Source organism: Hyperolius riggenbachi, chromosome 5 (assembly GCF_040937935.1).
Source record: "Hyperolius riggenbachi isolate aHypRig1 chromosome 5, aHypRig1.pri, whole genome shotgun sequence".
Classification (NCBI taxonomy): Eukaryota; Metazoa; Chordata; class Amphibia; order Anura; family Hyperoliidae; genus Hyperolius; species Hyperolius riggenbachi.
In genome coordinates this window covers 198553563-198578533 of record NC_090650.1, presented here as the reverse complement: position 1 = coordinate 198578533, position 24971 = coordinate 198553563, and the positions used below count along the sequence as shown (strand labels likewise).

At 44.5% G+C, this 24971-nt stretch overlaps 1 protein-coding gene across 1 annotated transcript in view; it reads right to left on the bottom strand.

The window, feature by feature from the left end:
* Nucleotides 1–24971, bottom strand: part of GOLGA4 (golgin A4) — a 227626-nt gene that overhangs the window by 190314 nt on the left and 12341 nt on the right. The window contains 3 exon segments of the mRNA XM_068236570.1: nt 6787–6879; nt 16187–16792; nt 20317–20424. Of these exon segments, the coding sequence (XP_068092671.1) occupies nt 6787–6879; nt 16187–16261 (168 nt within the window). The 5' untranslated portion in view covers nt 16262–16792; nt 20317–20424.

Below are 24971 nucleotides of genomic sequence, written 5' to 3'. Positions count from 1 at the left end.
TCATGCCTGACTATTGTTTGTACAGCTACATATACAGTATGCGTATAGAAGTGTGTATGAACACTTATTTTAAATTTGTCTGGACAAACTAGGCTTTCTTTGGGTGGTATTATTTTTCCCAAGAAACATTTTATTTGAATTGCTAAGTTTAGAAGGGAGAGAAGGGGGGGGGGGGGGGGGGGAAATGTATCTGTAGCGGATTCAAGGATATTAATCATCTCCCATATCCTGAAAGCAAAGTGCTTAATAAATTTGAATTTCCACCATTATAGGTTCTCATAGTGCCTCCCATTTATAGGATACATTAAATAATGTCCTCCATTGAGAATGGCTCCTACTAGGATTACCTCTTACCAGTTATTGCATTACCAAAGTGTCTTTATTATAAGGTCCTCCCATTAGCCGTTCCCCCATTTTCAGTGCCCCCAAGAGCAAATGGAATGTCTATCTCATTATGCCACATGTCAGTTGTGGTATCCTTTAAAGAGACACTGAAGTGAAAAAAAAAATTATGATATTATGATTTGTATGTGTAGTACAGCTAAGAAATAAAAACATTAAGATCAGATACATCAGTCTAATTGTTTCCAGTACAGGAAGAGTTAAGAAACTCTAGTTATCTCTATGCAAAAAAGCAATTAACCTCCTTAGCGGTAACCCCGTGTGTGACACGGGGTAAGCCGCCGGAGGGTGCCGCTCAGGCCCTGCTGGGCAGATTTAAATAATTTTTTTTTTGCTGGACGCAGCTAGCACTTTGCTAGCTGCGCCAGCACCCCGATCGCCGCCGCCGCGCGCCCGATAGCCGCTATCTGGTGCAGCGCGCGGCCCCCACCCCCAGACCCCGTGCGCTGCCTGGCCAATCAGTGCCAGGCAGCGCCGAGGGGTGGTTCGGGACTCCCAATGACGTCCCGACGTCGCTGAAGTCATCCCGCCCCGTCGCCATGGTGACGGGTGAAGCCCTCCAGGAAATCCCGTTCTTTGAACGGGATTTCCTGATTGGAGATCCCTGAAGGCGATCGAAGCGGGCGGGGGGATGCCGCTGAGCAGCGGCTATCATATAGCGAGCCCTGGGCTCGCTACATGATTTAAAAAAAAAAAAAATTTAAAAACTGCTGCGCTGCCCCCTGGCGGTATTTTTCATACCGCCAAGGGGGTTAAGCTCTGCGACTTTCAAAGTCGTGGAGAGGGCTGTTATCGGACTTTTAATATCTCAAGTGTTATTGAACTATTTACTTTTTCTCTGAAGGAGGAGAGGTCATTAGTTCACAGACTGCTCTGAAAGAATAATTTTGAATGCTGAGTGTTGTGTAATCTGCACATATTATAGAATGATGCAATGTTAGAAAAGACACTATACACTAGACACCTGAAAATAAAAAATATGAGAATATTTTCTTTTCTGCTAAACTTCTAGTAATTATTCATAGTACACAACCAATTATATCATATATATTTTTTCGCTTCAGTGTCTCTTTAAGTAATTAGCTGTACTGACCAGGAGCCTGTTCTTCAATTTACAGATGTGGAATGATCCAATGACTGACAGCAAACATGGAGACTTCTGTAACACCATGTTATAGGTGAGCAGGCAAATTATTCTCGTCTCCCACTATCTTCTGGATCTCCATTTGTTTCAATTGTCACCCCCCCCCCCCCTCAAAAAAACCCCAAAAAACATTTCTAACACTACAGATGCTGCAGGACAAAATAAATGTATAACACAGAAAGCCTTCATACAGACTTTTGTTTCCACAATGTTGAACAGGAAGCACCTCTGACTTTGTTTTTTGAAAAGTATTATTACATTTGATTTTAACGGATACATACAAAATAAAACATACATACATACTGAGGGAAAAAAATGATAATTTAAACTAACCTCAGATCATGAAAATCTATCCATTTATGCCATTCTTGCTGCATTTTCTTTTATCATAGAGACCTTTAGTAATACCCAGGTTCACATGTACAAGCTTCACCCATTCTGGACGCTCGATTTCCCAATGTAGCATAAGGAGTTTGATGGCATAAGTGACAAAAGCGGAATAGAACGCAATTAGCAGGCTTGGGTATTAACTCATCAACTGCCCCAACCATGGGTAAGAAACTCTTTGAAATAGCATCCCATTGTGAAACAAGAATGCTGAAGATTAGATCACTTATTTGTTCCCAGTAAGCAGAGCTGAGAAAGCAGCTTCAGACCATATATATAAAAATAAATAAATAATCAATCCTGCCAACTCTTCACAACAGGACAATCCGCGTGAGGATTGGTTAGATTTTTGGATTCTTGCTGGGGACATACAAGCTCTATGTACAGATTAATTGGTCCCCAGCTGAAATGTCACAATAATTTATTTTTTTTATTTATTTTTTTAAAGCCCCTGACTTACTTCCACATCCTTTGCAAATTCATATTCCACATCCATTGCAGTGCATGGCTTATTTAAAAAAAAGTCTGACTTGACTTCCAATGTCCTGACTGGGTCAAGTGCAGCTGCCCTGCTCACAAAGCCTTGACTAAATCTGGTCCATTTATAATGCCCATGAGCCCTAGCTCAGCAGATCCTCTGAACACCTTTTCTCTCACAGTTCTGCCTCCTGAGAGGACTAGAAGGACCAGTTCCTACATACTTTGTGTTATCATGCGGCCTCTGCCACACTACCGCCTATGTAGCTGACATTATCAAACAATGTGTGTGGATAATAAAATTGAACAGGCCCGGTTCAAAGCAAATCCACTGTGTCCTAAATAACGAACAGGACTTACCAACTGCTATACAACAAACTCATGCATTCTAACTTTGTGATCCCCAGATACAGTATGACTGTTCTCAACAGAAAGAAATTATACTGCTTGGTCATGTGTCCACTAATGTTTTATTTGTGGGTCTTCCCTTGTGCTGGTCCATATGTGGGCAGAACTCCCCCATCCGGGTGTCCTCCTGAAGGGCGCAACAGGAAAAAACGTCCACATTGTAATGATGATTAAACACAGACTGGGCAAGGAAGCGATTTCCTCTTATTTATGTATACCAGCCTCATTTATTAAGGTTCTCCAATGCTGGAGAACATCAGTGTTTATCTAAATATTATTTTTATTAGGGTCAAAAGTTTGGAAGCCTCATCTAGTTCACAACATTACGAGGTTTGGTAAAGAGAAGTGCTTCTGCTATTAGAGTTGCATGCAGGGTCTCCTGGATTTATTAAAAATTACGTAATTGTTGTGGATACATGCACGATACTGCATTGTACAAATATTCATCCACTAGTATTTTGTTTGCAATACGCAACGTGTTATGCTATAAACCAAGTGAAGGTTGCAAACTTTCCATACTGCCTCTAAAGAAGTCCTTAGGGCCTTTTCACACCGAAAATCATGATCGCTGTGATTCCGATTTTCAACATATAAACAAGTACATTTTACTGGCAATTCACGGTGGCTATTTTAAAACTAAATATTGTGCAACAGCACAGAAAATGCAGCATGTATCGGCCAGTGCACCAGTGGAAAAGGTACACTGCGATTACATTAGTTATTTTAGGAAGCAGACTGACTTTATTAGTAAGTAAATATGTCAACTGAACTCAGAAGGAAGAATTAAAATTTTCTGAATACTTAAAGGGACTCCGAGCAGTGCAGAAACTATGGAAAGATGCATATCATTTTAAAGCTCTCTTTCTCCTCTTTCCAATGATATATAAACCGCCACCCTACGCCTTTTAGTTTTCGCTATTTTCACGATTGAAGTTGCCGTGGCCGCAATTTCGATCGCGAAAATAGAGAAAACTAAAAAGGCATAGGGTGACGATTTAGGTGTCGCCAGAAAGAAGAGAAAGAGAGCTTTAAAATGATATCCATCTATCCTTAGTTACATTGTATTACACAGGGCGACTTTTTCTGCTGAATGGAGCTGCTGACTTTGAGAAAAAGTCGCCCTGTGTAATACAATGTAACTATGGAAAGATGGATATCATTTTAAAGCTCTCTTTCTTCTCTTTCTGGCGACACCTAAATCGTCACCCTACGCCTTTTAGTTTTCTCTATTTTCGCGATCAAAATCGAAAATAGCAAAAACTAAAAGGCGTAGGGCGGCGGTTTATATATCATTGGAAAGAGGAGAAAGAGAGCTTTAAAATGATATGCATCTTTCCATAGTTTCTGCACTGCTCGGAGTCCCTTTAAATTATCTTATTAACTTTTGTCATACTTTCTGACCGCTCTCATATAGGGCTTGATTCACTAACAGTACCGCAGCCAAAACAGCGCGAGTAAAGTTCTGTCACTCATGCTAATTATTATTATGACTTTCTCACATCTTCTTGCACGCTAGTGGCAGTGTAGCATGCGTTACCAAGCAACGGCCGATGCTTCATCTTGCCACTGCTACATTAATTAACGTAGTAGCGGCCGCGCTAGTGAAGTATCACAGTAGCAGTACGCCACTATCGCATGGCAAGATGAAGCATTGGCCGTTGCTAGGTAATGCACACTATGTTGCAACGTAGCGTGCAAGCAGGGCTGTGGAGTCGGAGTTGTGGAGTCGGGCAATTTTGGGTGCCTGGAGTCGGGAAAAAAATGCACCGACACCGACTCCTAATGAATTTGTAACTGTAATTAAAATAGAAAATATGATAAAATGTTCTATTTCTCAGATAATAGTCATTAAAAATAATGTATATACAGTAACAGCTGTGCTTAGTCCACAAAAATGAAATAAACCAATCAAAATTAGTTACTTGTGCTGCTTCACTAAAGCAGTCCCTGTATTTTTAAGGTCAGATATACATATCTGATTGTGACTGTATATATGATGTGTACACAGGAATCTCTTATATATACTAAATAACATCTATGCTGTAAGAATAAAGCCTGATGTGTAGCTGTGTCACCAATAGAGATGGTCAAGGAGATGGAAATAATTCTGCACTGATGCTGATTTATGCAAATGTATGCACTCCCTTTGCTGATGAAATCAAATAATTTGATAGGTTGTTAAAATTTGGTTTGGTGACTACAAATTAAAGGGTACCTGAGACGGATGAAAAGTAAAGTTTTATACATACCTGGGGCTTCCTCCAGCCCCGTTCAGGCTAATCAGTCCCTCGCTGTCCTCCACCACCCGGATCTTCTGCTATGAGTCCTGGTAATTCAGCCAGTCAGCGCTGTCCGGCCGCGTGCCGCTCCCACAGCCAGGAACATTCTGCACCTGCGCAATAGTGCTGCACAGGTGTAGTATGCTCCTGGCGGCGGAGTGTGTGCATGCGCACTACGCCCGATTGGCTCAAGTACCTGGACTCATAGCAGAAGATCCAGGGGGTGGAGGAGGACAACGGGGGACTGATTATCCTGAAGGCGGCTGGAGGAAGCCCCAGGTATGTATAAAACTTTAATGTTATCTGTCTCAGGTTTACTTTGTTACACAGTAGTACTATACTCTACATATGCACTCTCCACAGAGCTGCAGGGAATCCACTGAGAATGCTCTGCACATTGAACACAGAGGTGTTGTCTGTTACCCATAAACCTTGTTCAGATTGTGCATGAAGAATGTGTAATAGAGGAAGAATCTCCTCATTCCCCTGCAGAGTACCTGCACATCACTCTTACATGTACCCACAGTTACATTGCCTAGGGCCTGATAGATGTTCTTTGTTCCGGTTTGTACCTTTTACAAGTACTCTTACCAAGGACTAGTTTTAGTCTAAAGGGAATAAATATAGTAGTCTACATATCCTTCTCACTTCAGTTGTCTTGTAAAATTCCTAAGCGTTGGCAGTTAAGAGACGAATTTCATGTTACATACTTTTAATCAACAAAATTGTAATATGCAAATTAGAGGAGTCGGAGGAATCCTAAACTGAGGAGTCGGAGTCGGTGGGTTTTTGGACCGACTCCACAGCCCTGCGTGCAAGGAGATGTGAGACTGCCATAATAATTTATTAGCACGAGTAACAGTATTTTAGCCGTTTGCCTGTGGTACTGTAAGTGAATCAAGCCCATACTTTCTTACAGGAGTTGTTTATTATTCTCCATAACAGAAAAGCCTTCTGCTTGTTTAGCCAGGGCCGGAACTACACCATAGGAGCAAGCTGGGCAATTGCCCCAGGGCTCTAAGCTAACTGCTGGGCCCCACAGTCTCCCTCCAACTTTACTGTGGTCCGCTGCAGAGTTCTGCACAGTGTAGCACCTCCCCTGTCCAGGCTGGCGCAGTCCTCCATAAGTTCATGGCTCGTGCACTCCCATCTACATCTCTGCTGGCTACATCTTCTCAGGGATCCAGTAGCATATTACGTAATAACCTGCATTGAGTCACGGAGGAGAGGCAACCCTGTGAGGATGAAGACAAGGAACATGGAGGAGCATGACAGCCAGGACAGGCGAGTCGCTACACTATCGAAAACTCTGCAGATGACCCCGGGGACCACAATAACATTGGGGGGAGACCTGGGGGGCACCTGGCAGCCACCTCAGGGGCCATGGGTGTTGATGAGAGAATTTGACAAGAACAAAGGGGCCCCTAATACTGGTGCAGGGGTGGGGTGAGCTTTGTGAGGGGGCCCCATTGTAACTAGAACTGGCCCGGTCTATAGTGAATCCACAATGTGGGACACACTTCTATAACTTAGTGGGGTACAATTATTAAGCACAATTCAGAAGCAAGGTGCATAAAACTTTATATACAATGCAGCGACGGCTAAGAGAATGAAATTCATCATACGGGGGGGGATTTCCATGGGTGAGCTGAGGTTGACAGGGTGACAGGCTAAGAATAGTTTACCAACCTCTTTGTCGGGAGTTGCTGTGCTCTCATCTTGCTGATCTGTGACAGAGGAAGACCGACTCCTGTTTCCCACTGGCGTGGATCTTGGATGACCCTAATATATGAAAATTGCACTTGGTAAACAACAGGTATCGAATTCCAATAATTTCTCGTGCTTTTTTTTACTTAACTAGACCCAACGATCACACTATAGATTTATAGAGACTGCCATGTTATTGGCTACTCAGCTACTTGAAGTACTGTTATTAAAGAGAACCCGAGGTGGATTTTCTAAATCTTAATAGGACACAGAGGCATGTTCTCTGCACAATGGCATGCATCAGTGTCCTAATGCCGCTGCCAGTCGCCCCTGCGCTCTGCTGTCCCCCCTGAAAAATACACAGGCAGGCGGAGAGTAGTCAAAATCCAAGCAAAAAAAAAACGGTAACAGTTAAGGGGCCCATTCACTCAGCCAATTATCGGCTGATTGATCGATCGCAAATCGATTGACCAATCAATCGATTTGCGGCCGATTTCAATCGATCTGACATGATGGAAAATCTAGGTGGATCTGTTGAGATGGCTTATCATTTTGCATTGGACCTAATGGAAATCTGATGGCAAACAAATGCCATCAGATCGATTTTCAATAGATTTCATACTGAAATATATTGGAAATCTGTTCCTAGTATAAAAAAAAAAAATGTTCCTAAACACATCAGATAGATCAGAGATCTATCTGATGATCTATCTGCTGCTAATCTAACGAGTGTATGGCCACGCAGATCAGCAGAAGCACTTAGCTCAGAAGCAGTTGGGAACCAAATGGCTATATTGTTATCATCCTGTGCTTTCAAATGAGCTTATCTGCCTTCTCTGCCATGGCAGTCAAGTGACACAGGGGAGAGATCAGATTACGGCTTGTGAGACAAACGAGGGGGGATTGGACAGGCTAAACACTGTACATACAGGCTGCATTTCTCTATGTTTACCTTCTGCCCTGTGTGATCCAGGTCCAGAGGGATTTAGACAGGCTCAGCTCTCTCCATACAGGACACATTTCCTCGTTTCCCTTCTGTCCTGTGCAGGAGTTCAGGTCCACTTTAAAATGAAGCACTGCCCCCGATGACGTCACGCCACTCCATATAGCCGCTGATTGGCCACCGGGATTCAGGAAGAAGAGAGGAGATGGGGATCCCGGTGGCCAGGGTGAGCCGTCTAGAGTCCCGTTGGACAGTGCAGATCACGCGCGACACCCAGGTAAGGCTGCAGCGCATAGATGTTCACTACCAATCCTGGCTCATTTTTTCTACCCAGAGCGGATTACCGCCAGGGAAGTTAAAGGATACATACGAGCAGTGAAAAAAAAAAAAAGTTTTACTCACCTGAGGCTTCATCCAGCCGCTAACTACAGGTCGCGATTTACCAGAGGGAAGGTTGGAAGCCCTGGCCGACAGTTTAACCACGGTGTGGGACCTTACACACTTCTAGGGGCTGGATGAAGCTCCGACTTATCCTTTAAGGTGGCCATATATCTATCGACTTGGCGGCCGCTCAGCCATCTGATTCAACAATTATCAAAATCAGATGAAAATCTGTTCCGCCAAGAGCATTATTTGGGTAAAAGAGGCGCCCTGGTGTGTGATAAAAGCATTTAAGAACAGTTTAAAAACTACAAGGAAATGAGGTAGCTTACTTCAATGGCGAAAAAAAAAATCTTTGTAGTAACAAAACATTTTTATTCGTGATAGCACAGGCAACGCGTTTCGCTGGTCTGAGCCCGCCTCCTCAGCCCCCTATGCTGGACTGTTCATTCAGTTTGGCACGGTTATTGGCCTGAGGAGGCGGGCTCAGACCCGCGAAACGCGTTGCCTGTGCTATCACTAATAAAAATCTTTTGTTACTACAAAGATTTTTTCGTCATTGAGGTAAGCTACCTCATCTCCTTGTTTTTAAACTGTTCTTAAATGCTTTTATCACACAACAGGGTGCCTCTTTTACCCAAATAGTGCTTATTATACCCCCACACGCCACACGTCAGAGCATCCGTGGTTCACCGCGGTTAGGATCTGCTTCCTGTGTTTCAAGGACAGCGACCACACCCAGGTCCCCGATGACCTCCCCGAGTGGAGTCGGGTTAATTGTCTCCATCTGCTTCTCATAGTCGGTTGCCCCTCTGCAACCCACCTTTGTGAGTAGTTCATATTACCATTTTTTATCCATCTACTTGCTTGACACACCACACCATTTGGCTCCCTTTTTGTCTCCTGTGTCTTTTCTAGAGGGTGCTTTGACATCCACACTCCAACGCCGCCAAAAGCATGCACGATCGATGATGCAACCAATTTTGGGATGAAATTGGTGGCATGTATCAAACATGCTGCAAGATGTCGGGCCGCCGTTGATCGGGTGTGCAATGATAACAAGGAGCCGGAGTAACGTGGGCACATGTGTGGCGTCACACACACGCCAAATATACACTGGAAACCACATGGAGCGTGAATGCGGATTGCGTCCGGAGCCAGCAGAGGACACAGACAGGAAAAGTATAGTGCACCTGGCAGGCACATTAGACATTAGAGACATCGTCAGGGCAGCGAATGTTGCGTCACAAGGCTGATTCCTGATTGATTTCAGCATGAAATTGATTGGGAATAGACACAGCGTGTCGCCAGCACAATGTTTACCTATGCCTGTCTGTTAGCGACGCTCCCCCGCCTCCTCTGTATCGGCGCTACCCGCCCGCGTCACTTCCCTCCCGCTGATTGGAGGCGGGGGAACGTCGCTAACAGACAGGCATAGGTAAACATTGTGCTGGCGACACGCTGTGTGTCGCCAGCACTGCGGAGGGGATAGCGGCGCGCAGGGGGGTCCTGGAGGCACACCATGGGGCAACAGAGGCTGGTGTTAGTGTGCACAACCAGCCTCTGTGCCCCACTAACATAATTAAATCCCACCTCGGGTTCTCTTTAACTTAGAATGCTTGCAATGCAGAGTCAGGTTGTAGATTGCATAATAAATACAGAGCAGTGGATACATGCAATTTGATTATATGGCTGCCAATCCCACTTTAAAAAGGGACCAGAGCCTTTGGTCCGAAATTAAAGGAGTTCTGGGGGGGGGGGTTAAAAATAAAAATGGACACTTACCTGAGGCTTCTATCAGCCCCCTGTAGCTGTAATGTCCCATGCTGTCCTCCAACGGTGCTCCGTTCCCTGCCGCCGGTCCCGGTCTAATCCGCCGTCTCATTAGACTGTGTACTGCGCCTGCACAGTAAGCCCCCGATGATGCGTGCGGGAGCGAGCACTATTAGTCTTCTTAGACGAATATCACACTGGGACCGGCTGCGGAGAACGGAGCATCGGAGGACGGCATGAGACATTACAGCTGCAGGGGGCCGATAGAAGCACCAGGTAAGTGTCCGTTTTTATTTTCAACCCCCCCTCCCCAACTGAACCCCTTTAAACAGACAATGGCGTCAATTCACTAATTTTGAATTCACTAAGGTGTTATAGATTTATTGTACGTTTTATCGATAAATGCTTGATAAAGCTTAGTGAATTGAGGCCATTGTTGGGGCATTCTAACTTTTAAGCGTGAGGGCCCTTTCACACTGAACTAAAATCACCGCATTCCACCACAGGGCAATGAAAGTCTATGGAGACTTTCATACTGACACAGTACCGCGGGAAGTGACGCTTTCGCCGCATTCCCAACACTTGGACAGACAAGTCAAGGATGCTGACCTAGGGGAGGATAGACTTAAGTATTCGTGTGGTTATGCATCGAGCTGCGGCAACCTGGAAGTCATGTAAGTCTATGGCGATGCAAGGATGTAAAAAATTATGGGGGTGTGACGCACATGCGCGGAAGTGTATTTTTTACAATATGCTTCAGTGCCCCTTCGTATTTCCAAAAAAGGAAGTGAGTGTCGCTTCTTGTTTGGCTGTTAGTCAAAAGGGAATTACTGCGTTAATAAGGCCCCCGCAGTCAAATTGGCATCAGTGTACCTCTGTTTTTTTATGCACAGAAAAGATGCATTTTAAAAACTTAGGAAATAGCTGCAAAGCAGCTGTTATATAGAAATCAAAACTAGTCCTTGGTAAGAGTACATTCAGAGGGTGCAGACAAGACAAATAACATTTATATTGCGCTTTTCTCCTGGCAGACAAAGCGCCAGAGCTGCAGCCACTAGGGCGCACTTCTCTATAGGCAGTAGCAGTGTTAGGGAGAATTGCCTAAGGTCTCCTACTGAAAAGGTGCTGGCTTACTGAACAGGCACGGTCTCCTGTGTCAAAGGCAGAGGAGAGCCCTTAACCATTACACCATCCAGGAGATATAAAATTTCTTTAAAGGATTTATGGGATGACTGGGGTTAAAAAAAAAAAGTAAATACCAGTAAAGCTGTATCATCCTTCTAGGACGCGGTCTGCATTCTTTTTCCTCACATTGCATCCAAATGCTTTGCAAAGTGCCTGGACTGGGCCCCTCCCCTCGGTAGGCATCCTCGACCTGGAAAGAGAATTCCGCCATAGCTGCTTGCGCATGCAGGATTCCCTGGAGGCCGCCAGAGAGCTCCCAACCTGTGCAGGCTAACAAGCAGCAATGTGAACTGTGCAGTCGGCTATGGTGGAACTCTCTTTCTGGGTCAAGAATGCTGACCTAGAGGAGGGCCGGGGCCCGGTCCGGGCACTTGCAAACCTTTTGGATGCAATGTGGGGAAAAAGAAGGATGCAGACTACATCCTAGACCTAGAAGGCTCAAGCAGCTTTATAGGTATTTACTTTTTTTGTTTTAACCTCAGTCACCGAATATATCCTTTAACCTAGCCTTTCTCAACCTTTTTACCAGGGCTGTGGAGTCGGGCAATTTTGGGTGCCTGGAGTCGGAGTTGGGAAAAAATGCACCGACTCCTAATGAATTTGTAACTGTAATTAAAATAGAAAATATGATAAAATGTTCTATTTCTCAGATAATAGTCATTAAAAATGTATATATACAGTAATAGCTGTGCTTAGTCCACAAAAATGAAATAAACCAATCAAAATGAGTTACTTGTGCTGCTTCAATAAAGCAGTCCCCGTATTTTTAAGGTCAGATATACATATCTGATTGTGACTGTATATATGATGTGTACACAGGAATCTCTTATATATACTAAATAACGTCTATGCTGTAAGAATAAAGCCTGATGTGTAGCTGTGTCACTAATAGAGATGGTCAATGAGATGGAAATAATTCTGCATTGATTCTGATTTATGCAAATGTACACACTCTCTTTGCTCATGAAATCAAATAATTTGATATGTTGTTAAAATTTGGTTTGGTGACTACAAATTAAAGGGTACCTGAGAAGGATGATAAGAAAAGTTTTATACATACCTGGGGCATCCTCCAGCCCCCTTCAGGCTAATCAGTCCCTCACTGTCCTCCACCACCCGGATCTTCTGCTATGAGTCCTGGTAATTCAGCCAGTCAGCGCAGTCCGGCCGCATGCCGCTCCCACAGCCAGGAACATTCTGCACCTGCGCAATAGTGCTGCACAGGTGTAGTATGCTCCTGGCGGCGGAGTGTGTGCATGTGCACTACGCCCGACTGGCTCAAGTACCTGGACTCATAGCAGAAGATCCAGGTGGTGGAGGAGGACAACGAGGGACTGATTAGCCTGAAGGCGGCTGGAGGAAGCCCCAGGTATGTATAAAAACTTTAATTTCATCTGTCTCAGGTTTACTTTGTTACACAGTAGTACTATACTCTACATATGCACTCCCCACAGAGCTGCAGGGAATCCACTGAGAATGCTCTGCACATTGAACACAGAGGTGTTGTCTGTCACCCATAAACCTTGTTCAGATTGTGCATGAAGAATGTGTAATAGAGGAAGAATCTCCCCATTCCCCTGCAGAGTACCTGCACATCACTCTTACATGTACCCACAGTTACATTGCCTAGGGCCTGATAGATGTTCTTTGTTCCGGTCTGTACCTATTACAAGTACTCTTACCAAGGACTAGTTTTAGTCTAAAGGGAATAAATATAGTAGTCTACATATCCTTCTCACTTCAGTTGTCTTGTAAAATTCCTAAGCGTTGGCAGTTAAGAGACGAATTTCAGGTTACATACTTTTAATCAACAAAATTGTAATATGCAAATTAGAGGAGTCGGAGTCGGTGGAATCCTAAACTGAGGAGTCGAAGTCGGTGGATTTTTGGACCGACTCCACAGCCCTGCTTTTAACCCTGGAGGAACCCTGCAAATAACTTTTGGATCTCAAGGAACCTCTGCAAACAATTTTTTTATCTTGAGGAACCCCGTTTTCCAAAGGCATGGTCTTTAAAAGTAGATGAGGCTGTAAATTTTACTAACTCCTATTACACTGCCACTCATACTGTGCTTATTATTATTCTGACCCCCAATTTAGTGCTTATTTTTACAGTACCCCCTATTTTGATGTGCTCTATTATACTTCCCTCACAATGGGGGAAGATGCCAAGGAACCCCTGCAGAGCCCTCAAGGAACCCTGGTTGAGAAAGCCTGCTTTAACGTTTCAGCAACCAGTAAAATTGTATTTGGCTGCAAGGCCAATTTTTTTCTGCTGCTGGTGAACTGTGCCTTCCCCAGCCTGGCAGGCTATGCAGAGTGAAGGAAGGAGCTTTTATAGTTACCTGTCCGAATGGTTGTATTGGCTTCCTCTCTCCTCCACCACGACAGCGATGTAACCTCGACATGCCTACCGGTTCCAATTACATGATATGACGTGATCTGGATCCAGGAGACCAAGTCAGAGTTATAGCGCCATGCGGTGGTAGAAGAGTATCTTCAATCACCCCTCTTCCACCACCAGGTGGCGCTGTAACACTGGCATTATTATTATTATTATTTAGTATTTATATAGCGCTGACATCTTCCACAGCGCTGTACAGAGTATATTGTCTTGTCACTTAACTGTCCCTCTGAGGGGCTCACAATCTAATCCCTACTATAGTCCTATTGTCACATTGCTGTTTGTCACCCCTAAATATTGTCTGTAACCTAAATTAATGTCCAGTGCTGCGTAATATGTTGGCGCTTTATAAATACAACAAATAAATAAATAAATAAATAATATGTCTATGTATGTATTGTGAAGTGTATGTATCATAGTCTAGGGCCAATTTAGGGGGAAGCCATAACCACTTTGAAACCCTTGCTACGCTTATCTACTCCCCACAGAACTTTACCTGGGGCTCAGGGGAGTAGATAGGCGTACTTGTGGTAAACAGTGTGCTGTATGCCCAATAAGCTATCTAATTATGTATATAGGGTATCATTTTAACCGTGACAAGTGAGAGAATAGATTTTGTGGTGTTTGACAACTGAGGGATAAGTCATGTGATTTTTTTTACCGGAAAACTGAATGAAAAGCAATAAAACTGTAATTTTCATGTACTCTATACCCCCAAATAAATACTTGTAAAAACAACAAAAGTGACAGCATTGAAAAGAGAATACATAGTTACCCTAGGGACTTAGCTTTTAAAATATGTATGCCATGAGAGTGTATTACTGTTAATCATGAAGAAAAGGGCTTTTAATTACTGATAGAGTACAATGAGAAAACAAAAAACACAAACCAGAAACTAATATATTTTCGCCATACATTGTACTAGGAACATTACTTAAATGTTGAGATAACCAGGACAAATTAGCAAATAGAATGTGTGTGTTTTACCTATGGTAACATTGTTTATTTGAAAACTATAGTGGATGGAAATGGAGAAATAGTGTATTTTTTCTTTTTTTTTCTCATTTTTCCCTTTAAAATGCACAGATAATAACATAATTACTAAAAGCAAATATCACCCTCACAAAGCATAATTTGTGGCAAAAAAAACAAGATATAGATCATTTACATCTGATGAGTAGCAATAAAGTTATTGGTGAATGAATGGGAGGAGCGCTGAAATGTGAAAATTGCTCTGGTTTTTAAGCAAAAAACCCTGTGGTGCTGAAGTGGTTCTGTATGTTTTTGGGATGTGGGAAGAAATCAGGAGTACCCGGAAGAAACCCACGCAGACACGGAGAACATACAACTCCTTGCAGATGTTGACCTGGCTGGGATGACATGGGCTCTTGGATCCCAATCACATCTTGTGATTGGAACCAAGAAAATCAGTTAGAAGCTCAGAGCTGCGGGTAGGTGGAGCCACCTGGAACAGGTAACTATAACTGCTCCCTGCTGCCCGCATATTTGGATACACTAGGCAGCCAAACAAGATTTGCTGGCAGAGGTTTAGAGTGCACCAGCAGTTTCAAAAAAAAAAAATGTATTTGAAGTTGCTAATGGGTTAACTATCAGAACTATAAAGAAAGTCACTAGTCTACTTTAGGGGACCCATCAAGAATCCTCATAGGGAAATTCCACTAATGTGATAGGGTAAACAGCACCTTAACGAATGGAACGGTTAGGTTTCCAATAGGTTGTAATGAACTACGTCTACACTATGAGGATACTAAAACCTATGCACAGATCCCAACTGTCACCCTTTCGGAAGGACAGTGCCTCTTTGGAAGCCCTGTCCCTATCTATCTATCTATCTACTAAAAATGTGTTTGACTCTAAACATTATTCCCATCCTTTAAATTGATATATTACTAATTTTAAAATGTTAATATGAAGGAAAATGAACCAGGATAGAAAGGACCAGTGTGGCTTGAATTATAAAACAACATATTTCTTATGAAATCTTTATGGTATGTGTGACTAGGGGTGTGACAGTGCATGGCTTAAAGGGAACCAGAGATGAAAATAAAGATTTTATACATACCTGGGGCTTCCTACAGCCCCATATGCTCTGATCGATCCCACGCCGCCATCCTCCTCTGCCCGCAGCTACGAGAACCGGCTCCCCGCTGTTCCGTCAGTCGGAGCCAGCCTAAGCGTAAGGGAAGTGCGCTCTTTGCGTATCTCTGCAGCAGCCGCTGGAGAGATACGTAGAGGGCGCACGTCTCCTGCGTAGCTGGCTCCGATGACGGGACCCGGTTCTTGCAGATGCGGGCAGCGGAGGACGGCAGCATGGGATCGATCAGAGCGCATGGGGCTGGAGGAAGCCCCAGGTATGTATAACATCTTTTTCATTTTCCAGGCTGAGGTACATCTCTGAATCCCTTTAAGTGTCCCTCTTTCTCATCTCAAAAAGTTGGGAGGTATGCCTGTGAGGTTTCCTCCTGGGTCCCCTAAAGTTGTTGTAAGAACATAGCAGCATGTAAGCATTTGAGCAATGCTATAAATTTGATCAGCATTGTTTTCTGTCTACCAATCCACAACTATGTGAAAGTTAACCTTGCCATACACTTTTCACTTAGTGTGCATGTGCCACTTACCGCCTGTACACACTGACTGCAAGTTTACAGAAAGGAAGTGGGATATGGAAATGGTTACCTGCTGCTGAGGGCTGACAAGGCTCCTGACAGGTGACTGCTCCTCGCTTATCTTCTGCTTCAGCTTCTTGAACATAATGCCGAGTATGCGATAGGAGATGGGGTAAACTACAAAACGCAGACAGACCTAATAGTGTGAACCAGGTGAGGTGTCTATACGGGCTTCCTCATCAACGTGACCTGCCCATCATCACGCACGGATCTCACGTCACCATGCCCGTCCTGCGTGTACTACGCGCAAGCGCAGTAAAACCTCCGAGTCTCCTAAACAGCTGATCAGCAGCTGTTTTCGGAGCCATACGGATAATCTTATGCTGCCCGGAAGTGGATGAGTCCACACGCGTCCCCAGACTGGGGTGTTCTGCTTTTACAATGTGTGAGTTCTTAGCATATACCACCAGACAGCGTTGATATTTCATACGTGGGAGTTTTATGTTTATGCTGGAACGGTGCAGTCCGTCTCCATGGCGACCAATGTTCTATAGCTTTTCGCTACTGGGCTCTGTGTTCTTTACACTTCCTGCTTCCAAGCGCTGACTGAGGTACGTACTGCGCATGTTGTCCAACGTGGAGCTCAGGGACGGTGGAAGGGACATCGTCCCACTAACTGCATTGTCATTGCAAAAGAAAAGAGAGGGAATTATACATTGTATATTGAAAATATACATATACATATATACATAAATATATATATTGGAAATATATACATTGTACATTGTATATTTTTTAGATAGTAAATATATATTAATGATGAGCAGAGTAGGGCTGGAACTATTACTTTTTGTTATGTTATTTATACCTAGCAGACAGCTTGTGCATGACACTAGGTCGTCACCAGTGCGTCCTAAACGAGATGCAACTTCTAATAAGCAGCTATGGTCAGATTATAGGGGTCTCAACCCGTCTGCAAAGGGCTGCAACACCGTTACCTAATAGAATGCGTACCTGTTAAAAAGGTAAATGTGGGCACAGGGTGACAGCGCTCTCGGCACTAACTGTTTCACTATCCTTTAAATTAAATCCTAATGTAAACCTTATTTCTTTTTAGACTTCGGTACTTTCTTTCCATAGTGCAACTTAAAGAGAACCTGTACTGAGTAAAATTATCTAAAATTAACACATGAGTTAACTTCAAATCAACATTACATTACTACTTTGCCATCAGTTCCTCTCAGAAGCTCACCATTTTCTTCTGACAATGATCCCTTCTAGTTCTGACAACATTTTGTCAGAACTAAAATATATCAGTTGCTGTCAGTTACAGCTGAGAGAAGAACTGATGTGTCCATGTTTCCTTATGGCTCAAGTGGTCGATATTACAGTTTAACTGTGTGCTGACCAGGAAGCTGTTATGGGCATTTTCAAAATGGAGGACGGAGAATTCCATTAATCACAGTGGACAAACAGGACACAGGAGAGGAGAAAGAGATTGATGAGAAGACTATGCAGCAGGTAAGTATGACTTGTGTGTGGTTATTTTGACTTTTAATTTTCAGTACAGGTTTTCTTTAAGAAAGATAACACTTATATCTGCAGCCAATAGGACACGTTCTTTAGGCAGTAGCAGTGCTACAGTGTGTTGCCCAATGTCTCCTACTAAATAGGAGCTGGAACAAGAAGAGGTTAAAGCCCAGGTCACCTGTGTCAGAGCCAAAGAACTATCCAGCCACATTATGGCCTACGGCTGCACCCAAATTGTGGCACCCAAATGTATATGTTTAGAGGAAATTGGGCAACTACAGTCTTGGTTGTAGTTGTATACATGCTGATTCAAGGTGGGCAAGATTCTGTAGTCAAACATCAGTTAGGGCAAGCAGCAAATACTGTAGTCAGTAATCAGGCTTATGGAAGGCGTATCACATTGAAGGTGAAGGCAGTAATCAGGGCATGGGCGTAGCAATCACCCCTGCGACCGCTGCCATCGCAGGGGGGCCCAGAGGCTCCACCACCCTCTCCCCAATCGCAAGTGCAGCCAGTTAGCAAAGAAACCTCCCCATTCACGCCTGAAGACCATGTGCCATTATTTCCTGTTCCAGAAGCTGTTTCACTGCAGAACACTCTGCTGCCAATTGCCGGCTCCTAATCCTGTGGGGTTTGGGGACAAAGGGGGCCCCATGCTATCATTTTTGCAGGGGGGCCATATTAAGTCTAGTTATGCCTCTAAATCAGGGTAGGCGATAGACAAATTTGAATCAGCAACAAGCCATGGGATGGAGCGGGAACAGACGATAGCTAAGGTCAGGAAAACTAGGGCACAACAAATACCATGAGTTGTAAAACCACACTCTCATGGGCAGAGAGGTGATCAGAGTTAACAAAAGTGGCCCTCGTGTGGGGCGCCTAGGGTTTTTCCCTTACTTGATGCGTGGGTCCCACCTTGATGTGCAAGGGGGAATGCCTGAGAACATACCAGTGAGCATGATAAAAAATGTACACAATAGTCGCTCCAGCTATCCGCATCAACACTTGCAATCCAGAGACCCTTAAAAATAAAAACATAACAGACCGATCCTTCTCATAATGAGTATTGCCTCATCAGTACACCCTTGTGCATAAACACACACTGCGTGAGGGAATAGATGCTGTCACCAGGGTTAAATGGGGGTTCACCCCCCCCCCCCCCCTTTCTTTCCCTGCTCACCAGAGAGATTCTTTACAGTTCTGCGTATTATAAATGTCTGTGCTTACTAGACCTAAAAACACCAAGAGATCTTTCATAGCATAAAACCGCTTTAATAGGCTCCCAATGGCCCCCAAATAAAAACTGCATACATAAAACTTTCTTGCATCATAGCATAACACAATACCACATCGCCGCCGGCTCCGGTCACCTCTCACATGCCCAGGCCGCGTCTCTCCCGATCAGTGGTAATACAGCGTGCGTCCTCCAAGCTCCGCCCTACGCGTTTTGTCACGTGGGTTGTGACTCATCAGGGGCTCTTAGGGCGGAGCTTGGAGGACGCATGCTGTATTACCACTGATCGGGAGAGACGCAGCCTGGGCATGTGAGAGGTGACCGGAGCCGGCGGCGATGTGGTATTGTGTTATGCTATGATGTATGAAATTTTTATGTACGGAGTTTTTATTTGGGGGCCATTGGGAGCCTATTAAAGCGGTTTTATGCTATGAAAGATCTCTTGGTGTTTTTAGGTCTAGTAAGCATGGACATTTATGATACACAGAACTGTAAAGAATCTCTCTGATGAGCAGGGAAAGAAAGGGGGGGGGGGGTGAACCCCCATTTAACCCTGGTGACAGCATCTATTCCCTTACGCAGTGTGTGTTTATGCACAAGGGTGTACTGATGAGGCAATACTCACTATGGGCTGGTGCACACCAAAAACCGCTAGCAGATCCGCAAAATGCTAGCAGATTTTTAAACGCTTTTTCTTATTTTTCTGCAGCGTTTCAGCTAGCGTTTTGCGGTTTTGTGTAGCGGTTTTGGTATAGTAGATTTCATGTATTGTTACAGTAAAGCTGTTACTGAACAGCTACTGTAACAAAAAACGCCTGGCAAACCGCTCTGAAGTGCCGTTTTTCAGAGCGGTTTGCGGTTTTCCTATACTTAACATTGAGGCAGAAACGCATCCGCAATCCAAAATCTGCAGCAGCCCGGGAGTATGCGTTTCTGCAAAACGCCTCCCGCTCTGGTGTGCACCAGCCCATTGAAATACATTACCCTAGCGGATCCGCACCCGCAAGCAGATCGCAAACCGCAGCGGAAACGCTCCGGTGAGCACTAGGCCTATGAGAAGGATCGGTCTGTTGTGTTTTTATCTTTAAGGGTCTCTGGATTGCAAGTGTTGATGCGGATAGCTGGCGCGACTATTGTGTACATTCTTTATCGTGACTGGGACTTGTCTCTGTGTATACTCAGCGGCCTAACAAGGGAGTGTGGACTGAGCGCAACATCACGGTGAATACCAGTGAGCATGCTGGGGTATATCTCCATTTGCCAGAACTCCTGCCCATACAGGAACCAATCCCTCCCCCTTACAGCCAGCCACCATTTGTCCATTGGGGCTGCTTTCTCATGGTGTGTTTGACGGAAAGCCCTTACCAATTGTTGGATATGTACATTTCACTTTTGTTGACATGAATTCTCTCCCATACCATAGCCATTTCACTTACTGAAATATTGCAGATGATCTGCTGCTGCTTGGAGTGCATAATAGCTTCTACCTTAATGTAGCTTGAGGTTGTTGAGTTAAGTCTCGAAAGCCACAGAATTTACCTGCCCTTTAATACAAAAAAGAAAAAAAAACAGTCAACATAGGACCTAGTATCTTGGAGGGACAGTGTAGCTTAGGGCCTTGTAATGAATAGCGGAGATGCCGCCGCGCGGTCTGGCAGCGGGGCGGCTGTCTCCGCGTTCAGACCGGCGGTTTCCGTACCGCAGCATGCGTCTGGTTTGCCTGGGCCTTCTAGTGCACACAGATGGAGAGCTGCGCGCGCGCTAGAAGGCAGGCCCTTTATGCCAGTAGGAGAGGGATCAGCTGATCAGGTCGATCAGCTGATCCCAGCGCAGTTACTGATTGGCTGAGTGGTGCAGGGCGGCTCTGAGGAGTGCTGCAGTATATATAGATCTTGCTGGTCAGTCTCTGGTTGTCTGCCGTTGCAAATACTTACGTGTGAGCACTCAGACCTCAGTCAGATCCCACAGTGTGTTAGAACCAGGTGGACCTGGGAATTCACACTTAGCCAGATTACGCTCTTGTTATACTTTAGACCAGTTCCGGGGTGTTGAGACCAAGGACCTCACACCCAAGCTTAGGATCACTGTGTCATTACTGTGTTATACTTTAGACCAGATCCGGGGTGTTGAGACCAAGGACCTCACACCCAAGCTTAGGATTACTGTGTCATTGCTGAGTTATTCTTTAGACTAGTTCCTGGGTGTCGAGACCAAGGACCTCACACCTCAGACTAGGATTGTGCTTTATATCTGTTATGACCATTTGCTCTGTCGACCTCTCTCTTGCTTTCTGATTCTGTACCTCTGCATATCTGCCTACCTGTTGCCAAACCCTGCCTGTACCCGGTTACCGAATCAGCCTTCTGTCTCTGTACCTTATCTGCTCGTGTGTTGCCGACCTGGCCTGCCCGACCCTCCAGGCTGTCACTCATCCCTTGAGTGTTCAGTCTGTCTGTACTAGCTGTGACACCATTCCACCAAGTGTCAGTTAGCTACTAGGACTCCTGCTCCTGAGAGAGTCCGGCCTGCTAAGCAGCCAGTGCCCTCTACTCCCCTGGAGTCCCCTGGCTGCAGTACAGTCTGTTATCAGATCACCAAGTATCACTGGTTGCCAGGTTCTCTCTATCCCCTCTCTCAAGGAGATAGTTCCTGCACAGCCGAGGGCCACCTGCCCCTCGGGTGGTCGCTGGCCGAGCTGCCTGTGTCTCCCGCCTCACTGGAGATATCTTACAGTTACACCAAACACTTACACTTCAATAGGTGTCCAGAGGTTAGTCATACTGGTATTATTGGTGATTCTGCAGATCATCCATAATCAAGTATACATCTGTATTGTTGATGATTCTGCAGATCATCAAGAAATCAGATTCTCTCTGTGTGCTGACACCAATCGTTACAGGCCTATTTCACCTGGGTGCCGCATCTGCTTCCGAACTGGAGTCGTTATAGCCATACCCTGTTCAAGCTATAGGGATTCGGATGCGGTCTGTGGAAATCTACAGCCAGTAGCATTTTTTGGGGGCCGCACATCACTGCATGTAGGAAACATCTGTGATTCGTGGCTAGTTGAAATAGGCCCTTAAGATTTGTGGTTAATCTAGGGTTTTTAGCCTTGTGTCTGTTAAATTAGGATTGACCATCTAGACCAGGGATGTTGAACTCAATGTCCTAGGTCCTCACACCTTTTTGTCAAAGCTCAAATAAATTGATAGACTTGAATCAGGAAAGGTGGTTCATTAAATTTCTCAATTTCACAGTCCATCTTACACTGGTATGGCTATGGCTTTAGAGCAGGGGTCCCCAACCCCCAGTCCGCGGCCCACTGCCAGTCCGTGGGCTGTTTCCTGCCGGTCCGCGGGTCTGACCTCTCGCACCCCTCCCCATTTCCTCCATACTCTGTCTTCTTTTTGCACAGCAGCGTGTCTTGCGGCTGCCATGAAGAGACAGAAGCAGAAGAGCGGCTTCCTGTAGCGGCGATGTGTATCACCGTTACCAGGTGAACCACTGTCCTGCTTCCTTCTTCTTCACAACAGCCGTGGGACACGCTGCTGTGAAAGCAGAAGACAGAGCATTGAGTAGAGGGGCCAACTGGGGAATATAAGAGGAAGCGGCCGCCACTAAGGGCAACTATACTATCTATACTGGGGCAACTATACTCCCTATACTGGGGTAACTATACTCCCTATACTGGGGTAACTATACTCCCTGTACTGGGGCAACTATACTCCCTATACTGGGGTAACTATACTCCCTGTACTGGGGCAACTATACTAGCTATACTAAGGCAACTATTCTCCCTATGCTGGGGTAACTATACTCCCTATGCTGGGGCAACTATACTCCTTATACTGGGGCAAATATACTAGCTATACTGGGGCAACTATACTCCCTATGCTGGGGTAATTATACTCCCTATACTGGGGCAACTATACTTTCTATACTGGGGCAACTATACCTAGATACCCTGTACCTGGCTACCTACATGCCTATACACTCCAAATCGCTTTGCCACCGCACCTGAACCGCCCCCCGACTGCGTCTACGCAGTGCACTGTGGACAACGTGGACTTTATTGACAGCGGCGCTCACGCAGGCGCACTAGAAGAGGTTGCCTCTGCACTGCCGGGGACCTCGGGCCAGTGGCTGCGAGTGGAGCTGTCAGGGTGGGACATGTCACCTGCAAGTGGCTGGAGGAAGCACCGGGTAAGTAGAGCGGGGGAGCTTTTTTTGATTGATGACTTCTTTAAGATCCCCAAATGACACAGTGCAAAATACCGCGATCGCTTGAAGTCTTGTTCACGCCTGCTGTGTGACATCACATTTACCCGCTGCCAGGAAGATGGATGGGGGGTGCTCGTCATCGTGGGATGTTGCTGGGATCCACCTTTCTGGCTCACGAGGTGAGTATGTAGCTTGACCTTTCAGATTAGGTGAAGTTGCAGGATGGTAACTGTAGTTTAAAAAAGGTGGTGTGTTCTTTCTGTCTCAATTTCTTGCTTTTTCTTTCTCTTCCTCCTTTCTATTGTATTTTTCCTTACTGTATTCTTAGCTCTCCACCATTATATTTGCTCTGCGTGGTTGAGTAGTATTCTATTGGGTTATGGATAGCTTAATGTGCACTCATTTAACCACTTGAGGACCGTGGGCTTTACCCCCCTTAAGGACCAGGCACTTTTTTTCCATTCAGACCACTGCAGCTTTCACGGTTTATTGCTCGCTCATACAACCTACCACCTAAATGAATTTTGGCGCCTTTTCTTGTCACTAATAAAGCTTTCTTTTGGTGCTATTTGATTGCTGCTGTGATTTTTACTTTTTATTATATTCATCAAAAAAGACATGAATTTTGGCAAAAAAATGATTTTTTTTTAACTTTCTGTGCTGACATTTTTCAAATAAAGTAAAATTTCTGTATACATGCAGCGTGAAAAATGTGGACAAACATGTTTTTGATTAAAAAAAAAAACCCATTCAGTGTATATTTATTGGTTTGGGTAAAAGTTATAGCGTTTACAAACTATGGTGCAAAAAGTGAATTTTCCCATTTTCAAGCATCTATGACTTTTCTGACCCCCTGTCATGTTTCATGAGGGGCTAGAATTCCAGGATAGTATAAATACCCCCCAAATGACCCCATTTTGGAAAGAAGACATCCCAAAGTATTCACTGAGAGGCATAGTGAGTTCATAGAAGATATTATTTTTTGTCACAAGTAAGCGGAAAATGACACTTTGTGACCCAAAAAAAAAAAGTTTCCATTTCTTCTAACTTGCGACAAAAAAAAAAATGAAATCTGCCACGGACTCACCATGCCCCTCTCTGAATACCTTGAAGTGTCTACTTTCCAAAATGGGGTCATTTGTGGGGTGTCTCTACTGTCCTTGCATTTTGGGGGGTGCTAATTTTGTAAGCACCCCTGTAAAGCCTAAAGGTGCTCATTGGACTTTGGGCCCCTTAGCGCAGTTAGGCTGCAAAAAAGTGCCACACATGTGGTATTGCCGTACTCAGTAGAAGTAGTATAATGTGTTTTGGGTTGTATTTTTACACATACCGATGCTGGGTGGGAGAAATATCACTGTAAATGACAATTTTTTTTCATTTTTTTTTTACACACAATTGTCCATTTACAGAGAGATTTCTCCCACCCAGCATGGGTATGTGTAAAAATACACCCCAAAACACATTGTACTACTTCTCCCGAGTACGGCGATACCACATGTGTGGCACTTTTTTGCACCCTAACCGACTAAGGGGCCCAAAGTCCAATGAGTACCTTTAGGATTTCACAGATCATTTTGAGAAATTTCGTTTCAAGACTACTCCTCATGGTTTAGGGCCCCTAAAATGCCAGGACAGTATAGGAACCCCACAAATGACCCCATTTTAGAAAGAAGACACCCCAAGGTATTCCGTTAGGAGTATGGTGAGTTCATAGAAGATTTTATTTTTTTGTCACAAGTTAACGGAAAAAGACACTTTGTGAAAAAAACCAATAAAAATCAATTTCCGCTAACTTGTGACAAAAAATAAAATCTTCTATGAACTCACCGTACTACTAACAGAATATCTTGGGGTGTCTTCTTTCTAAAAT